We start from the raw sequence: 19,488 nt of genomic DNA, 5'->3' as shown, positions 1-19,488 counted from the left end.
AATGACAGGAGATGTGCTCAGATTTCCTTCTTGCATTATTACTGTGTTCTAAAGGTAAAGACTAATCATAAATTATATTTATTATCAGTGATTATTCATGTGTTTTCTGTTACTATCTACATTATTTTGTATTCATTTTAGAGAATGATTTGCATACTAGTAGATATGTAATTTATTTAATGAAAGGTATTAAATGGGCCATTCAATTTATTTCATGAGTCTGTCGTCACATAGGGGCTGTGGAAATAAAAGTACTTAAACCTGCATTACCACCTACCTAATAGGAGAAGTGACCTACCTTAGGTGGTAGCGCAGCTGTAAGCAGAGATGTCATAACGTACTAAGGAAGCTTACATATTAACTTACAAAGAAGTTCTGCAGCTGCTCATGGTTACAGCTGCTTATGACTTGCCCAGGGCCGTCTTTTCGTGTGGGCTCCAAGGTCAGTTGCCCAAGGGACCCAGGGGTATAAGGGCTCTAGACTGATAGCTGAGGGCAGGGCCGTAACTATGTGTGTGCCAGGTGTGCCTGGCACACAGCGCAGTCGCCCTGAGGGCGCAACTGGCCGCATTGTAATGAGTCAAACTGACTCATTACAAGCTGACTTTGTGTGCGAGCCGAGGCGAGCAGCAGCAGCTCCGGGAGCAGGGGTGAAGGAGGAGGAGGGAGGGGGACTCGGGAACCGCAGCAGCGCACTGTAATTGGTGGCGGCGCTGCTGCTGCTGTCCCTCTCCTTCCACATAGGCTGGCCACCGCCGCTGTGAATGCTGGGATGCACTTGCCTCATCCCACCAATTACACTGCGCTGCTGCGGCTCCTGAGGGTACGCTGTCTGCCGCAATGTGTAAAAAAGGGGACGCTGTCTGCCGTAATCTGTAAAAAGGGGCACCGCCATTTCTTTCACACAGCGCTAAAATTTCTAGTTATGGCACTGGCTGAGGGATCTTTGAAAATCGGCCATGAGGAACCGGAGATATCCAACTTCAAAGCAATGGTCCCCATCTGAGACTGTTAACTGCTCTTCCCAGACAGATATCTTGGGTTCTGTCTGACTTCAAGTTTTTTTTGCTATACTCCAAAAGCTGTGACTCTCCCCTTTAGGTGGACACTGGCAGATTGTCTCTACTATGCCCAGAACCAGAGATATCAGCCTTCCAGCAGCTGGTCCCTGCTCCAGCTCCACACGCCTGGTATGCAGTATTATATTTTCGGCGGTGGATTGCTCTGGCTCCTGAACTCTGATCCCCAAGTCCCCAATACCTCCTGGCAGGTGAGACTCTCTAGTTTTTTATCCCATTAAAAATTAAAATATCTATTTCCAGGAACTGGAGATATCTGCAGACAAGCCACCATAAAATTATGAATATTAAGCTCATTCCACTATGTACCCCTCTCCTGCGTATTAAATATCCCCTACCACTCAGGATGTCATGTACTGGGGCCCCTTCATTCAGCCCAATGCCTGCTTCTCCATTTTAGGGGGGGTATTTAATTAGTGTTGTTTTTTCGACTAGTCGAAAAAACTGCACTTTCCACCGTTTGTAAGCCCGTTCCGATTTTTTCGCCTGGGCAAAAACCACGTGGATCGGCGACTTTGCCGCCGATCCATGTGTTTTGTCAAATATGTGGGCATTTTTGACAGTGTTTTGGTCCGTTTTCGCCTACGCCGATTCGACCAAAAAAAAAAAAAGTTGAAAAGGCATGGCAAAAACAGAGCAAAAAACTTTCAAAAAAGCTCACTATTCAATATCAAACGGTCGAACTAGTGACGATTTTTCCGACTGTCGGAAAACTCGGCACTAATTGAATATCCCCCTTAGTGTTCTCACTTCTGCCCCATCTCCCCCCATCTGTGCAGTAAAGGAGGAATTAGCAAAAATGACTGCTCTAGGTCCTACATGCTGATAGAACACCCCCTACGGCCAGCAGGACAGTAAAGCTGCCACTGCTAGCACCCCCACCCTTACCGCTGGAGGATGGGTAGGAGCCCCAGTGCATTGCTTTGCCCAGGAGCCTACACTGCTGTTAAGAGAGCCTGGACTTGCCATATGGACAGGACCACAGGGGCAGATGTATTAAGCTTGGAGAAGTGATAAAGAAGTGATAAGTGGAAGGTGATAATGCACCAGACAATCAGCCCCTAACTATCATTTTTCAAACCTGTAATGATTGGCTGGTGTGTTATCACTTTCCACTTATCACTGCTTTATCTCTTCTCCAGGCTTTATACATCTGCCCCAGTGTGTCAGTGTACTTGGCTTATAAAGTAACCTAATCAAAACCCAATAAAAACACATAGGGGTCTATTAAAAAAGTGGTGAAGAGCCAATAACCTGGGGTAAGCTCCCTGAAAAGTCTTGGGGGGGAATTAAATTGCAGGCGAAGGGTGCAAATTGCCCATGCATCGGCACACCATCTTCAACCATTCAACTGCCCAATTTACACAAGGGTTAACATCGGAGAAACCAGAGATGGTTACCGGATCTCACCGCCATCACCATAGACCTCTATAGGTCGGCAACTGTGCGTAAATCATTCAGTAGCAAACCATTTCAGGAGTCGTTACCATACCATTAACATAGGGTCCAGTGAAGATCCCTAATCTCGTTCGAGGCACATACAGATGTGTCCGACTGCATCTAGCCTCCTGCCACGTTAAACAGCCCTTCTAGTCAATAGTGTTGAGCGTCTTTGTGTGCGACTTTTACCATTAAAATGTCTTATTCGCAAAACAATTTAAATAGGACGCACGCGCAGCTTATGCTGAATACAATATGTGGCATGCCTATATTCTGTGTGCGGCCGCACCTGTACATGCATATATTCCCTAGAAATCACTGTAACATACCATTTCGTATGCAGTTACAGCCACATCCGCACGCAGAATATAGGCATGCCACATCTCTTTTTAATCAGCAGAATCTGCTTGTGCATCTTATTTGCATAGTGCTGCAAATAAGAAACATTTCCGGCAAACAAAGACGCCTGACACTGTGTTGTACAGGACTTGTCAGCTCCCTCACGCCAGCCATCTCTCACCGCATGGCGTTTCCAGGCAAGATGTATGAGACACATCTGTATGTTCAAGTACTTTTGCCAGCAGCGTTATCCAGCCAGCTAAAGTTCCATTTTAATCTCCGAGTTTTCATCAGATGATATGGAGCTAAACATACTAGTTTACACAGCCGACAATAGAACCCACAATACCTAGCAACACCATGTCATTGTAAGCTAGTTAACGAAAAACAAAGCACGGGGTTGATTCAATTATGTGACTTGTTACCAGCCCATCAACATGGGTGGTCTTCAGTATGCCGACTGACGGGATCCCGGCGCACAGTATACCGGCGCCGGAATCCCGACAGCCGGCATACCAACACTTATTCTCCCTTGTGGGGGTCCACGACCCCCCTGGAGGGAGAATAAAATAGCGTGGCGAGCGAAGCGAGCCCGCAAGGGGCTCATTTGCGCTCGCCACACTGTCGGTAAGCCGGCGGTCGGGCTCCCGGCGCCGGTATGCTGGCCGCCGGGAGCCCGGCCGCCGGCATACCATACTGAACCCCATCAACATGACGGAACAACATAACAGTATGTCACCAGTTGTACGCGCCCAATTGGAACAACAACTGAATTGCTCCATCGGACGCCACATTGTGGAGGTGCATAAGATACAGTGTGCATGCATACAGTAGCCACTAAATGTGTATTTTAATACACACTTATATAGGGCTGCAATTTGAAGAGTAAATAGCACGATTTAAGGGGGAACTTGCAGCAATTGTTTTGATGGTTGCCGTTACCTGCGTTCCAATAGAACATTGCCCATCATTAAATCGGCCCCATCTAATGTATTTCTATAAATACTAGCAGTGCGTTATATAGTTATACACACATTAAACTAACCCTCCCTCGTCCTTACACAAGGCATCACACAAGTCACATTGTTGCTGGCTTATACCACAGCCTTCTATTTTTATTTTCTTTATTCTTTTAGGTGTTGTCACCTGATGATGAAGCAGCGAAGGAGACAGGAACACAGGCGAGGTACAGAAACTTTCCCAGAGACAGGCTGTGAGCTGGGAGAGTTGTGCGAGGATCCCTAACTTACCACCAGCAGCAGCAGACATGCTCGCTTCGCGTCGGTTTCCAGGCTCCTCCCTCCCAGCGGAGAGGCGGGCAGCGGGGAGCCTGGAAACGGCCCGGAGTGATACATTGTATCAGAGTGAGTTGCGCTCTGCTCCCGTGCACAGCAGCCGGCGCCGCTGTGTTCCTGTGGCAAGCCGGAGATCACCTACAGCAGCAGCAGCAGCACCGGGCGCTGCTCCTCATCAGAACGGGCAGACTTTCTCCAGACCCCATGCTGCAGCACACTCATGGCAAGGGATCCTGGCACCAGCATGGCACAGTCCTCTAAACTTTGCAGCCTGCTGGGGGCGCTGCTCTGTGCCAGCCTGGCGGCGGAGGCACAGTACAACGGGGAGAAGGGCATCTCCATCCCGGACCACGGCTACTGCCAGCCCATCTCCATCCCCCTGTGCACGGACATCGCCTACAACCAGACCATCATGCCCAACCTGCTGGGACACACCAACCAGGAGGACGCCGGGCTGGAGGTGCACCAGTTCTACCCGCTGGTGAAGGTGCAGTGCTCCCCGGAGCTGAAGTTCTTCCTGTGCTCCATGTACGCGCCGGTGTGCACGGTGCTGGAGCAGGCGCTTCCCCCCTGCCGGTCCCTGTGCGAGCGGGCTAGGCAGGGCTGCGAGGCGCTGATGAACAAGTTCGGCTTCCAGTGGCCCGAGAGTCTACGCTGCGAGAAGTTCCCGGTGAACGGTGCCGGGGAGCTGTGCGTGGGGCAAAACACCTCCGACCGGGGCACCCCGACTCCTGCCGTGCCCGAGCCCTGGACCAGCCACCCCAACGTCAGAGCCCCCTACCGGTTCAGCTGCCCCCGGGCGCTCAAGGTGCCAGCCTACGTTAACTACCACTTCCTGGGGGAGAAGGACTGCGGAGCGCCGTGTGAGTCTGGCCGGGCGCACGGGCTCATGTACCACGCCCCCGAGGAACTGCGCTTCTCGCGCATATGGATCGGGATCTGGTCGGTGCTGTGCTGCGCCTCCACCCTCTTCACCGTGCTCACCTACCTGGTGGACATGAAGCGCTTCAGCTACCCTGAGAGGCCCATCATCTTCCTCTCGGGGTGCTACACCATGGTGGCCATCGCCTACATTGCTGGGTTTCTGCTGGAGGACAAGGTGGTCTGCAACGACAGCTTCTCAGAGGATGGGTACAAAACTGTGGCTCAGGGCACCAAGAAAGAGGGCTGCACCTTCCTCTTCATGATGCTCTATTTTTTCAGCATGGCCAGCTCCATCTGGTGGGTCATACTCTCTCTCACTTGGTTCCTGGCAGCTGGTATGAAGTGGGGGCATGAAGCCATAGAGGCCAACTCCCAGTACTTCCACTTGGCAGCCTGGGCAGTGCCAGCCATCAAGACCATCACCATCCTGGCTGTGGGGCAAGTAGATGGAGATATCCTCAGCGGGGTTTGCTTCGTTGGGATCAATAACGTGGACGCCCTGCGCGGATTTGTGTTGGCCCCACTTTTTGTTTATCTCTTCATTGGCACCTCCTTCCTCCTGGCGGGCTTTGTGTCCCTCTTCAGAATAAGGACCATCATGAAACATGATGGCACCAAGACGGAGAAACTGGAGAAGCTGATGGTGCGGATTGGGATCTTCAGTGTCCTCTACACTGTACCTGCCACCATTGTCATCGCTTGTTATTTTTATGAACAAGCCTTTAGGGAACAATGGGAGAAAAGTTGGGTGAGCCAAAGCTGCAAGACCTATGCCATCCCCTGCCCTGGTACCAACCACCCACCAATGACTCCGGATTTTACGGTCTTCATGATCAAATATCTCATGACCTTAATTGTAGGGATAACCTCTGGCTTCTGGATCTGGTCTGGAAAAACTCTCAATTCCTGGAGAAAGTTTTACACAAGACTCACCAACAGTAAACAGGGGGAAACAACAGTGTGAGCCTCCAGCCACCCACTGACTGCTGACTTGTACACTGTGTATTTTTAATTTTGTAAATAACAGCTGTAACATTTTTGTAAGTATATTTTGTATTTAAATGACAACAGATCATACCTTTTTTAACATAGGATGCTCTAACTATTTGTTGGTTCTAAGGCTGCTGGGTATTAATGGGAACTTTTTATGGCTCGCTATACCATCTGCTTCAAGGGAAAAATGCTTTATTTTTGGGAAGGGGGGTCTTAAGAAATAAGGACTTTGACAGCACTTGTAAGCAGCTTCTTACCTTTAGCTTAATAAAATACCTCTCTGCCTCAACTCGCAGCCCCCCACACCCTTCAAAAGAAGGAGACCTTTGGACCTCTCTACAGATATTTTATGTTTTGCACTTGCCACAAACCAGGGCCACAATCTATTAACTCCCTCACCTATTATCCATTAAAGCTGGTAGTTTATTTGTTTAGCGTTGCCATTATCTTCTGGGGGTTTTTGTATTTAAAGTAGTGCTTTTAAAATACTCCTGGATCATAGGTTCTCAACTTACTACGGAAACTATTGACTTACAGAGTTAGGAAATATTAAACATTCAAAAATATATATATGTATTGTGTTAATAATTATATATATAAAAAAAGATCCTGACATATTTAATGGAAATGTTATTGAATTATAAGGCTTAGGTGAATATTTATCAAAGCTTGGAGAGTGATAAAATTGTGGGAGATAGTACCAACCAATCAGCTCCTAAATGTCATTTTTCAAACACAGCATGTAAAATGTTAGACATAAGCTGATTTGTTGGTACTTTATCACTCACTATTTTATCTATCTTTGAGCTTTACGTAATATCTCCATTATGTTATAGACTGTTGTGGCTTTTAATTAGCTTTTACATATTCAGTTAATTCAAATTTGACAATTGAATAAATACATTATAAAAAAATAAAAGGTTGAGAACGTCTGCTCCTATGGGGTACTTTACCATATAAGCACTTGTTTTGTCTGTTGCTCCAGCAAACTAGTAGTTCTCCATTGATTCATTCCTGCCTGGCAGAAAGTTGAGTCTTTTGTTAAATACATCTCCTAGCCTAGACCCTTCATTGTTAACCTTTACAACCCCTGACACAAATGTGTTTGAAATGTCCATTTGACTGAGTACAGATTGATTTTACTAGATAATTATAGGGTGGGAACAGTTAATTGTGCAGGGGTTAATTAAGAGTCTACTCAGCCAGATAGCAATGGACTTAAATAATGCATAATTTTGCTTCCTTCCTTTCTGCATAGCGGTACGATATACTCATGGCAACAGGGTGCGGGGGAAATTTTACCATGGAATAAATGCGATTTTGCTTTGTTTGTGGTTAAAAGCATGTAATGGGTGTTTTCAATGGGTCGGGTCTATACAACACAACCAAAGGGCCAAATAATTAAAGACAGATTTTTATTTTTACTCAATTTTAAAACCATAAATAAGCTAAACAATTGGTAAATGTATGATTTTTATTATTGCTATTTTATTAGAGATTTGGAGGTGAATATACATGTTTTTTATTTTTTTTTATTGCTAGTCGTTATTAAAAGAAAAACCTGTTTGCTGTAGGGTGAAATACAACTTTCACTTTTTCTTATAATTCCCTTTTTATTGTGACAAAGAACAAATGTCATGCTGTATTGGTCTCCAAATTTCAATATATAATAAGTATGTCTGATTTTTTATTTTCCTACATGTATATTTTCATGCCCTGAAAAAAAAGCATTTTCTTTTTTTTTTTTTTTTTTTTTTTATGAAGTTTTTGTTTTGCATTCAGAAGATCATTTATATTTATATAGAAATAGTTTATATATACAGTACATATATCATTTTTAATTTCTTTGCAATAAATACAGAATCAAGAACTAGTTGAAAGTGCATTTTTTGTTTTTAATTGATAATTTCAAGACATCAGCTGCAAGCACTGATTCCTTATATTTATGAGACAATAATAGCCATTATATGAAAACTATTTTTATTTTACCTGCTGTATTATCTTTTTGGGGATGCTGTAGGTGGGTCCTGCTAGTTTGACTCTAAAAAAATACGTGTTTGTTTGTTTTTATTTTTTTACTGCCTCCTTTTATAAGCTTGTGACAATAGAAATATTCACTTTCTCAGTTTTTCCCAGGTAAGAAACCAAGCACATGACTAAATGAAAAACTTCTCAAAGCAGTATATATATGTATGTATGTATGTATGTATGTATGTATGTATGTGTGTATATATATATATATATATATTTAAAATATGCGTGTGTGTGTATGTATTTAGTGCAAGAGAATTCTACTTAATCCTGTGCAATAGTTGTATATGGGTAAATAATCTGCTGTTATATATGGCAAAATCTGCCATGAATTAATCTTTTAAGTACTTTTGGCTTTATACAATTAATTACTTTCCCCGTTATTGCAGGATAATTTGTATACTATATAATATTTGCAACACAGAATAAAATAATAAACTAGAAACATTTTTTAAACTTGCACACCTAATAGCGTGGGAAATAAGCGAGGGTTTATATTTGTAATCATTCCAGATTTTTATTTTATTTTTTAAGCCATATTTTTAAGTGAACATATTTTATTTTTTGTTATTCTATACAAAGTTTATGGCTTTGTAATTAATATAGGGGAACTATGTTGATAGACACTTAACATTGTGGTCTATCATAAGGGATACATTTAATTGAAACTTTAATTTTCTGTTTTCTGTGAGTATTACTATATCAATACTATTATTAATGTAGAATTATTCATGGTCTGTGATCGGGATGCTGAGTGTGTTTCGAGATACATAGTACATACCTGAGTCACTAGGTATACATACATGATGTGTTCTAGTTAGGAACAGCTATTTCTCAAATTGTATTTTATCTGACTGCTGCCGTTGGAGGGGGGGAGGGGGGGGGGCAGTAGCCCATCCCTGTTAGCTCCAGAGGCACCTCCTCTAACTTGAATGCCTGCCCGCATTTGGCTATACCAGAATGGCCTGGGGGGATAAATGCCCCCATGGCATGGCGGAAAGGTTAGCTGTCAGAGTATTGTCAGGTCTAGTGCTAATCCTTATGAACGTGTAGCTGTCAGTCTGTACTGAGTTTCCCATCCTGTGCCCTAGGCTGCAGGTAACACAACTGCATGTGACAGCTTTTCACTCATAAATATCTGCAGCATTTGTGTGTTCAAATTCCACAATCTGCACACCATGGTGACGTACTTAAAGGGCAACGTGCTAATTTATGCTAACTAAAATTACTCCCAAAAATACACCCATAAAATTGATACATTTTAAGGGTGTATTTTTGTTTCTTTTATGTATTAGGAAAAATTCCATGTACAAATGATTTACTTATTTTTTTTTAATTCTTGGTATAAAGGTTCAAAAGGCCTTAGATCATGATTCAAATGTAAAGTTATTTGATAGTTTATATGTTTATTATTACTCATTTATTCATATTGCATTTACATTTCCTGAAAAGTTGCATTACAGGCATTCATGCAATACAGGTAGACTTTATATACAGTAGATGCTTAATATAATATAGCCATGTAATGAAGTGGTTCAGCCATATAATGTTGGTTACCGTATACAGGAGTTTATACATGCAGAACAGTATTGAAGGTAAAATAAAGGAGAGAGGGGGGGGGGGGGGGGGGGCAATTTACCAAATTGCATTTTGAATTATATTTGATAGCATTTCCTCAGCGTTACGTCCAAGAGACAGTACTGATGTTTTATCTAGCAAATGATATTGGCCTTTACATTTCTATAATAAGAATCTATTTCTCAGTTACACGTGTTGAATAATCAGTGTCATGTGGGGGTATTCAGTGCGTTTGAATTTTTATGCAATGTGTTCCAGACTTCAGAAGAATTTTGCACGGTCTGACTGAGAAGTAAGCATTCAGGTGAGAAGGCGTACTGTAAGGCTGTCAGTATGTTCTGCAAGAGTAATGGATTACCATGTACCTGCAACAAAATGTACAACTATGCAATAATATGTTTTTAAAAAGGACTGGCTTATGCTACACATATTTTGTCTTGTCTGTTTGCCTGAAGGTCTTAAGTTACTTTACATTTTCTTACGTTTACTAATTCATGCTGGTTCAGAGTGACCTCTTTGAATATGAATATTGTTATTTTTACAGAATTTTCCTGAATTGATATGCACATTATATATAGGTAATACTCACAATGCGCCTGATTCAGGTCCAGGTGTTATTCGGGCAAAGTCGCAATGTACCGATGTTCGCAGCTGCCATACTGTGCATGTGCGATATGGGTTCTGTGACATCGCTTGCAAAGTGGCTACAGACATCAGGTAATTGACAGTTTGTAATCGTTTGGGGGCGGAGATAGTCTCAGTTTCACAAAATAGGGCAGTGTTGCCTCCTTCTTGTGGGAGTGCCTAGGGTTAGGGTCTTCATCTTTCAATTATGATTTCCTGGCCTCAGTGACGGATTAACGGCGGCCGGGCTGCGTAATTTATGGGGTCGTAGAGTGATCCTCAGCACTGGATTATACATGCATGCAGGAGGCGTCTACTAGGGTGGCCAATCCCAGGATCCTGGGATTTAGGCCTAAAATTTTCCGGGATTTCGGGATTAGAAAGCAGGAGACTCAGACGCTGCCGAGCTCCTGCCCCCATCTGTGCGCACTGCGCAGCGTGATATGGAGTCAGAGGTCACGCTGCGCAGCCTAACGCTAGCCACCCGTGCTGCCCGGACCACACCTCGCCGCCTGCAGCAAGTGAACCCGCCTGCACTCCCAGAAGATGGGAGTGGGCTGGGCGGGTCCAGGAAGGAGGGCGGGGCGGCCATTGAAGATTTAATTTTAAAATCTTCAACTCAATCCCGGGTATCCTGGGATTGATCATTTTTCAATCCCGATACCCGGGATTGAAAAAAAGGCCCAGGATTGGCCTCCCTAGCGTCTACTTATACCAGCCACCCCCTACTGCGTTACCATATGTACAGTAAGCATCACTGCGGCTTCAAAGGAAGCAGCAGCTGTGCTTTATACAGCCAAACCTGAATCAAGCCTTAAATGCACAATGCCAGGATCACTTAATCAGCGTTATCCTGTTTTTAATGTATTCCCTGTATTACATTTATATATCTATATATATCTATATATATATCTATATATATATATATCTATATGTATATCTATCTATCATCTATCTATCTATCTATCTATCTATCTATCTATCTATCTATCTATTAGATAGATAGATAGATAGATATATAGCAATTAATACGTTATAAAAACAATAGTCCATATTAAAATATTCCCATTTGAGCAAAGTTTTCACCCACTGGCACAATATGTTGATTTAGCTAGTCCTTCTTTTAAATGCCCGTTCCTATAGTGCTCACAATCCCATGGATTAGTAGAAGAGTTTATTCCAAGAGCCAACTCGCCTTTTATGGTAAATCCCTTTGTATAGAAATTGCTTACATTCGTTCCCTGTATTAGAATATGTATTCCAAAACTATATATATTTAGACTCACACCATTCACATGCTTGGATGTTGGTTTACTGTCCTAATGTTACATATACTCCATTTACTTTCACATATTGGTTATCCATAAATATTTAGTATAATATAGGATTGTGGTTATTGGATTTTTTTGTACTGTGTGTCCTTCAGACCTAAGCATCTGAAAATTCAGGTGACACAGTTATAGTTACTTCAGTCACCTCTCCGCCTGTGACTGCAGGAGTGTAGCTGGAATTGCTGGCTATGAGTTGAACAGAAGCTTATATATGCCTATTTGCAATCAGATCATTTGCAACAAGTGCAGGTCTGGTACAAGTGTCCCTTAATGATGACATATATCAGTCCAATTATATGCAGAGACGGTGCACCGCAAGCACTCATACAGGCAAATATACGCAGTTCCGTGCTTGGGTTGCAATCAACTCTGCGTCACCCCCATTATGTGGCTGCTAGACACAGTCAGTTTGTTACACAGCGACAGGTTCTCAATAGGCATAAGCGGTGATGTAGAGGGAGCATGTCAAAATGAAAACAGAACTCAGAAGGGTGTTGAAAAGCTGCTCTGCTCACTTTATCATGTGCCATGTGACTGTGGTTGCCATGGTAATTAAAAATCTTAAGAATTCTCAATCAGTTATAGTCTCCCAAAGAAACAAACCTACGGAAATGTAAGTACCAATAATATTGTTCTTGCCTGCCACTGTGATTAATGGTGAAAGAAAAAAAAAATAATTTGATGGTTGCTTTGTAACATTGAAGTTTTATAACAAATTATCTTTTAGTAACTTCTGCAGTATAGTGCTATTAATTTGTGTATGTTTTTCTTTTTTAATCTACCTATTTGGTGTTCATTGTTTGACAGTTTCTATGCACAAACTCCATTTAACGACCTTCCAGGATGTTTGTTCAGCTTGGAGTACATATGTCTGATTTCACTTTTATTATTATTATTACACTTTATAAGGTGCCACAAGTGGTCCACAGCGCCGTACATACAGCAACAGTAGAACATTACATTACAGTAACCAAAACATAAACAGAGCACAAGTAACAATTAGCACCACAATTCTCAGTACACAATACACCTGGGAAGCAAAGTGAGCGAGGGAGTAATCTGCGAAGGGTGGAACACGATTTCCAAAATATTTGTTCTTTAAAAAAAAAACGAAAGCATCTGAAGTATTTAAAGCGTTATGGCAAATAACCACGTCTTTCTGTCTCGCTGCAGCAGAGAGTTCCCTGAGTGTATAATCTACAGACCCCTATAGGTTTTTTTTTAGGATCTAACGCCAGGACGATGGTATACAACAGATATTACTGACTTTTATATATATCAGATTTAGGATTATAACATTTCCACTTTCAGCAGGTACAGATTTAAAACACCAGAAGCATGTAAACATATAAAGGTTTCTTACACTGCCTCTAGTCTACTGTCTACACACTGTATCTAAACAGGAAGGAAAAGGAAACTGGAATTGGAGGGAGGACACCCAAAAGGCTGATATATCCAGCAATTAGACCATCAGTAGAAGACTCCCACATTTAAAGAATAAGAAAAAATCTGACGTTAAACAAAAGGTTAATGTGCGGATGTGTAACTATGGGAATAAACAGCAAAAATAACAACCTATGTAAGACACCACACTAATAATCCCCCCCTCCAGAAAGAGAACTAAGCTCTAAAGCAGACAGACTAGATGGACTAGTCTTTTCCACCAGTAAATTGTGTGATTAAGTGGAAAACAAACATACATATACTTGCACATTATAAAGTAGAGCAGCATATAACATATGGCTGCACTTCTAGAACAAGGAGCAGATTGTGCTGTCACAGTTTATATTAGGTGTATTTGGGTGGGTGCTGTGCACAGTTCTGGGGATTTGACCAATACTTGAACGCCGGTTTGGATATAGCAAGGGGTGATTTAGAGGCTGCAAAAATCTGGCTCTGCAGCAAAGCATTAGTTTGGTATGTGGGGAAATAAAATCAGCCCCTCTTACTAACATGTAACAAATAAATTACTAAAGTAGTTACTAATATGTATTACTTATGTATCTGATGGATTGAGCATCAACCAGTAGAGTAGAACCAGGGGCGGCTTAAGGGGGCAATTCAGACCTGACCGTAGATGTGCGAAAAAATGCACATCTAAGATCAAATTCTCAGACATGTGGGGGGACACCCAGCACAGAGCAAGTCTGCCCCGCATGCCAGAACCCCCCTCCCCCCCTCCGACGCAAGCTGCGGAGGCAGGTGGCTACCCGCCATGTTAAGGGACGCAGCGACTGCGTGTGACGTCCTGCAGCTGCCTCGACCCACCCCAGCAACAGTCCGGACACGCCTCCATTGTCCGGACCACGCCCCTTCAATGGAGTGTCGATGCCCACAAAATGTGGCGTCAATGCCCCTTTTCACTGCAGCTATACTTTCTCCTCGTGTTGTTTTTTCTGTTCTATTGATTCCAAGATTTTTTTTTGTCTATAATTTATCAACTTTCTCCCACTCGCCCAGATTCCACACAGCAGAGCAAAATGAACAAGCTCTGGTTATAGATTATACCAGTGGTTCCCAAACTGGGTGCCGTGGCACCCTGGGGTGCCTTGGGGCACTTGCAGGGGTGCCCTTGGTTGGTGGTCCAGGACCAATTCAAATTATTTATGGTCAATGTAATAGGCAAAACCAGTGCTGGTGGTTTCTAATCATAAGATATGTGGCCAAACAGAAGTGAATCCTGTCCTTCACCACACAACTTAACCTAAGGATGAAATATTTATTATTTATTTATTACCAGTTATTTATATAGTGCACACATATTCCACAGAGCCAGTGAAGCTTATAATCTATGTTCCCTACCACATGTACACACACACACATTCATGCTAGGGTTAATTTTTGTTGGGAGTCAATAAACCTACCAGTATATTTTTAGATTGTAGGAGAAAGCCAGAGTACCCGGAGGAAACCCACACAAACCAGGGGGAGAATATACAAACTCCACACTGGGCCATGGTGGGAATTGAACCCACGACCTCAGTGCTGTGAGGCAGTAATGCTTATTCTGACACCGTCTGTGCTGCCCCATATAAACACAATTTACTTAATTTATTATTTCTTTCTGAATTTCTCAATAAAAAACTTTTGGCCTGGGGGTTGCTGTGATTAAAAAAGTTTGGAAACTACTGGATTATACATTAACGATTTTACGGCTGCATGGACATTCTGCAAAATGTGATGTAAAAGTGCAGTGCCATAACAGGGCAACTTCCTGCCCTGTGCTGCTCGCGCCCCTGAACATGTAATGTCATGCTGAGGGGGCGGGGCCACTGGGAAGAAGAGCACTTCCTAATTATGGTCCAAGCAGCTCTGCAGCAAATCTACTGGCTGCAGGTGGGATGCAGTTAATATCCCGAAGGACGGGATCTTGGCGGTCAATATACCGACGCCGGAAATCCTGATGGAGATCGGGGCCCCGGCGTCAACATACCAACAGCTAGAAACTCAATCGTTCTTCCAGCGTGCGGGGCGGGGGGTTTGAGGGAGGTTAGGTTTAAGCATTAAAAGGGGGTTTAGGGCGCATGGACGGACAAAGTATGGTTAGGTACCAGGGAGAGGGTTAGATTTAGGCACTTAGAAGGGGAGGTTAGGGTTAGGCAGCGGGGAAGGGAGGGTTAGGGTTAGACACCACCAGGGAAGGTTAGGGTTAGGCACCACCGGGGAGGGTTAGGTCTAGGCAGCGGGGAAGGGAGGGTTAGGGTCAGGCACCACCAGTGAGGGTTAGGGTAAGGCACCACACTGGTTTAGGCACCCACAAGGGAGGGTTAGGGTTAGGCGCCACTGGGAAGGGTTAGGATTATGCACCACCAGGGATGGTTAGGTTTGGGCAGCAGGGTAGGGAGGGTTAGGCATTACTGGGAAGGGTTAGGCACCACCAGGGAGAGTTAGGTTTGGGCAGCGGTAAAGGGAGGGTTAGGGTAGGGGGCAGGGTAGGGTTAGGCTACTTTCCACTGTGCTGTCAGGATTTTGATGGTCGGGATACCACTTTCGGTATTTTGACCACTGGCATCCCGTCCACCGGGATATCATACTGAACCCCTGCAGGGCTCCGTTCTAGACACCCTGCTACAACCCTGTGTGCTAATTTGCAGGAGGCTAGATTAATATTCATGAGGCACTGGTTAATAATGAGGCTATTATTGCATGTGTGTAGATCCACTTCAACTCTGTTATTTTCTTCTTTGAAGTAGACTTTGGATCGCTTCTTGTTTACTCTCAGGTAATTGAAAATTTTTACATTTGTTTCCTATTTTCTTGTGTAATGAGTTATCCTTTAAACAGATTTCATCCTGTACAGACAAGGGCGTACATTGAGTGAGCCAGGCTGCCAGCTTCCAAACCCTATTTCTAAAGATGTTTTGAGAAGTAAATTCATATTTTGCCAGCTCACGATGTGAAGCACTTTGTAAATAAGAATTACCTAAATTAAATAAATATGGATACCTTAACGGAAGTATTCAGTCAGTTCCAAATTACAGCCCACTGACATGACCTGGTTAACCAAGAGGAACTTTTCCCCAGTGCGGATAACATGATATTTTCCAAGCAAACCGTGGGTCAGCAATATTTTTTTTGCATTGCATAGAAGAGTTTATAAAGAACAGATACGATATGTGGAATTAGCAATCGTCATAGACACACTAGATGGAAAGTGTGACAGCGATAGATTTAACCGTGCAACAAAGTAATCTAACACTTTATAGAAAAGTCACCTTCATTATTTAGTAAATGATATATACCAATTCATTGATTACACAAACCTATTTTTATTAGAGATGAGCGGGTTCGGATTTAATCGGATTTACTTGAATCTCCTTATTGGCTCTCGGATGTCACGTGTTTTGGTTAGCCAATAAGAAAAATCCGGAAAATCTGATTTTGCGATAATTCTGGCGTTAAGAACTGAGTAAATCCGAACCCGCTCATCTCTAATTTTTATGCAGCGTGTTTGGTTTTTAAATGTAATGAGTGGGAGAAGGGCATCAAACCGCTATCTTGCCCCACTGGGTCTTAGTCAGGTCTTGCCCCCATGTGCAAATACCCTCCAGTTTAACTTCACGCAATTTATTATTACTTAATGTAATAAATGATGAAGTATTGAAGATCCCAGAGTTCTCCTGGTTGCGTCTCACGGTCTGTTGTAGTGGATAGGGAAGGGCGTTCGATATGAAAGCCCTGACAAGTTTCTTCTACAGTTCACTTGATATATGTCAGACGGATTATTCAGCAGACAAGTTTCACATGATGTATTGCTTCCACAATGTAGTAATGTCAATTACATTCTAATCATCCTATTATGGATGTGGAGTGTGAATGACTGTAAAGGAGTATAGAGTATGAAAAACAATTGGGCGGAGTTCCTTTGTTAGGCTCCTGATTACACAATCTGCACACAATGTCCCTCATTTGTGGCCAGTGGTGGATGATGTATATATTGCCACCTCAACCTGCCCACTCTGAGATTGCGGTCTTGCCTTTTGAACAAAATCGGACAAAACCTGGGACTAGGCATAGAGTACTACTAATTGCTATAAGTGGTCAGGTTTTCTATTCGATTCTCAATACCGCTGAAAAAAAAAATCATCAATGGTCGATCTTTCTTCCGTCATCATATGCAGTGAGAGCCGATGCATCCCCCAACGACTCCCCGTGCTGCAACGGATGGGGCAATTTCATGTTTCAGGGAGAGAAAATGTGGCAAGGGAGAGAGGGGTACCCTGCAACCCCGGCCAAAACTACCTAGTGACCCAGCTGATATATACATACACACATGTCCAGTAAATAAATATATATATATATATATATATATATATATATATATAGTATGCAGTTGAGTTGCTGGCAGTTGGGATCCATTGAATGAGTGTGACCCCTAGTAGTCTCCACTCCAATCCAATAGTAAAAAAGTGACCTTTGTCAGATAGGACCGAAACGTCAACATGCTTGTGTCTGTGATTGTCTGCTCAAACTATATTCATAAAGAGGACTGGTGAGTGCTCCCACATTCTTACTATTATATATATATATATATATATATATATATATATATATATAATTTTTTTAAATCCAACAAGCAGCGGCACTCGGAGATAGTATTATTAAAGGTGCAAATAAATAATTTATTTCATCACAACAGCCAACGTTTCAGGATCGTGACGCCCCTATGTTAAGGTAGCACGGCCCCGAAACGTTGGCTAGTGTGATGGAATAAATGATTTGTTTGCACCTTTAATAATACTATCTCCGAGTGCCGCTGTTTGTTGGATTTTTTAAAGTTTACACATTTTTTCAGAGCAAGCTACAATGCATATATCATCTCTTAAAAATCAAGTGTGTTTTCATCACAACATCATATATTTATTACACAACTGTATCCTGATGAAAACATGCTTGATTTTTAAGAGATGATATATGCATTGTAGCTTGCTTGCATGGTATTTAAACACCTGTTCATGTTGTGGTGCAGGATTGTCTCACACATATGTTTAATTCTCCACACCTGTCTAAGGGCAGGTAGGGGGCGTTCACCTTGGGAGGGAGAGGGTTTTTAAGCATTGTTGGTGTCATTTGAGTATTTTGTATCCTGACGAAAGGGTCGAAATGAATGATCCTGAAACGTTGAAACAATCCAGAGTGATGGTGTTTTTATCTTCTAAAGAAGCTGTCGCTGAGTGCCGCTACCGCAAACCATATTAGATTTATCCCTTAGGGGATTAGATGGCACCTGGACGCAAATATCAAACATAGCGGTGGAATGCCGGTCTTTGGAAAAATAATAAATAAATATATATATATATATATATATATACTGTTACTGTGTATATATATATATATATATATATATATACATACACACATATATTCATATTTTAGTAGCTCTTTTGTTAGGTTTAGGGGACCGTTGGGATTGCGGCATCTGAGACATTACAGAGTTTACATGTTCCTGTGTCTTTCCAGCAGATCACTTGTAGAAAGCAGCATCTGGGGCCTTTTTGATCTCAAAAATCAGCTCAGTGTGATTCTCAACCCATCTGTCCTCGTGCACATTAAAATAATCACCTCAAACAATGTTCCCCTCATTGAATGGTTTAAAAATGATTTCAAAGAAATGCAAGTTTTTGCCTTTCCCCGTGTATTTGTCCTTGTCTTATTTTGTTTTGGTCTATTATTTTTTGGCGTCATTCTAAGAAACCTCTACGTACATGGATATAATGTGAAGCCGCATGTGTTGTCAGCTGTGGAGATGAAACCCTTTTTTTTCAAGTTTCAATAAAGGATTTACAAAACAAACAACCTGACAGATATGACTGTGCGTCATCCCCTGAGCTGCAGATAACAGTTTAAGAGCAGATGATAGTGATATGTAATAAGATGGCCACATGTGCTGCACTCCACCTGCTTAACCTGAGAACCAAGTGGCAAGATCACTGTTGGTGACAACCCTTTCCCATTATATCGGCTCCTGTTGATGAGATCAGATGATGGTGGGCTGGGAGCTGTAACGTTCTCACAGTGTTTATCTTCAGGCCTGATCATGTCTGATTGAATGAAGAACTTTTATGGGCATTGTGATGCTAAACATGCTAAGATACCGAATAATTGTGTGATATTGAAACAGGGGGGCTTAGCATGTCATGTGATGAAGAGGGCCAAGGAGCAACTTTTTGGGTGGATAAGCTATGCCCTCAAATTCAGCAGAATGTTTACTTCAAATGGACACCTGGAATGGCATGCTGGGATTTGGGGCGATAATACCCAAGCATTTAGTATATAGTAGTTGCAGATAAAAAACAAAAAAGTTTGCATGACTATATGGCCCCCACCAGTTTTGTTAAACTGGGTAGGTGCCAG

At 42.6% G+C, this 19,488-nt stretch overlaps 1 protein-coding gene across 1 annotated transcript; it reads left to right on the top strand.

Moving 5' to 3' along the window:
- Positions 1-4,190: 4,190 nt before the first annotated feature.
- On the top strand, positions 4,191-7,817 carry FZD1 (frizzled class receptor 1). The gene has a single exon (XM_063921435.1). It carries the CDS (start codon positions 4,374-4,376, stop codon positions 6,039-6,041), a length of 1,668 nt encoding a protein of 555 aa, XP_063777505.1. The 5' UTR covers positions 4,191-4,373; the 3' UTR covers positions 6,042-7,817.
- The last annotated feature ends 11,671 nt before the right edge of the window (positions 7,818-19,488 follow it).

The sequence above is a fragment of the Pseudophryne corroboree genome, chromosome 5, assembly GCF_028390025.1.
Source record: "Pseudophryne corroboree isolate aPseCor3 chromosome 5, aPseCor3.hap2, whole genome shotgun sequence".
Lineage (NCBI taxonomy): Eukaryota > Metazoa > Chordata > Amphibia > Anura > Myobatrachidae > Pseudophryne > Pseudophryne corroboree.
This window is presented reverse-complemented; position numbering and strand designations above follow the sequence as displayed.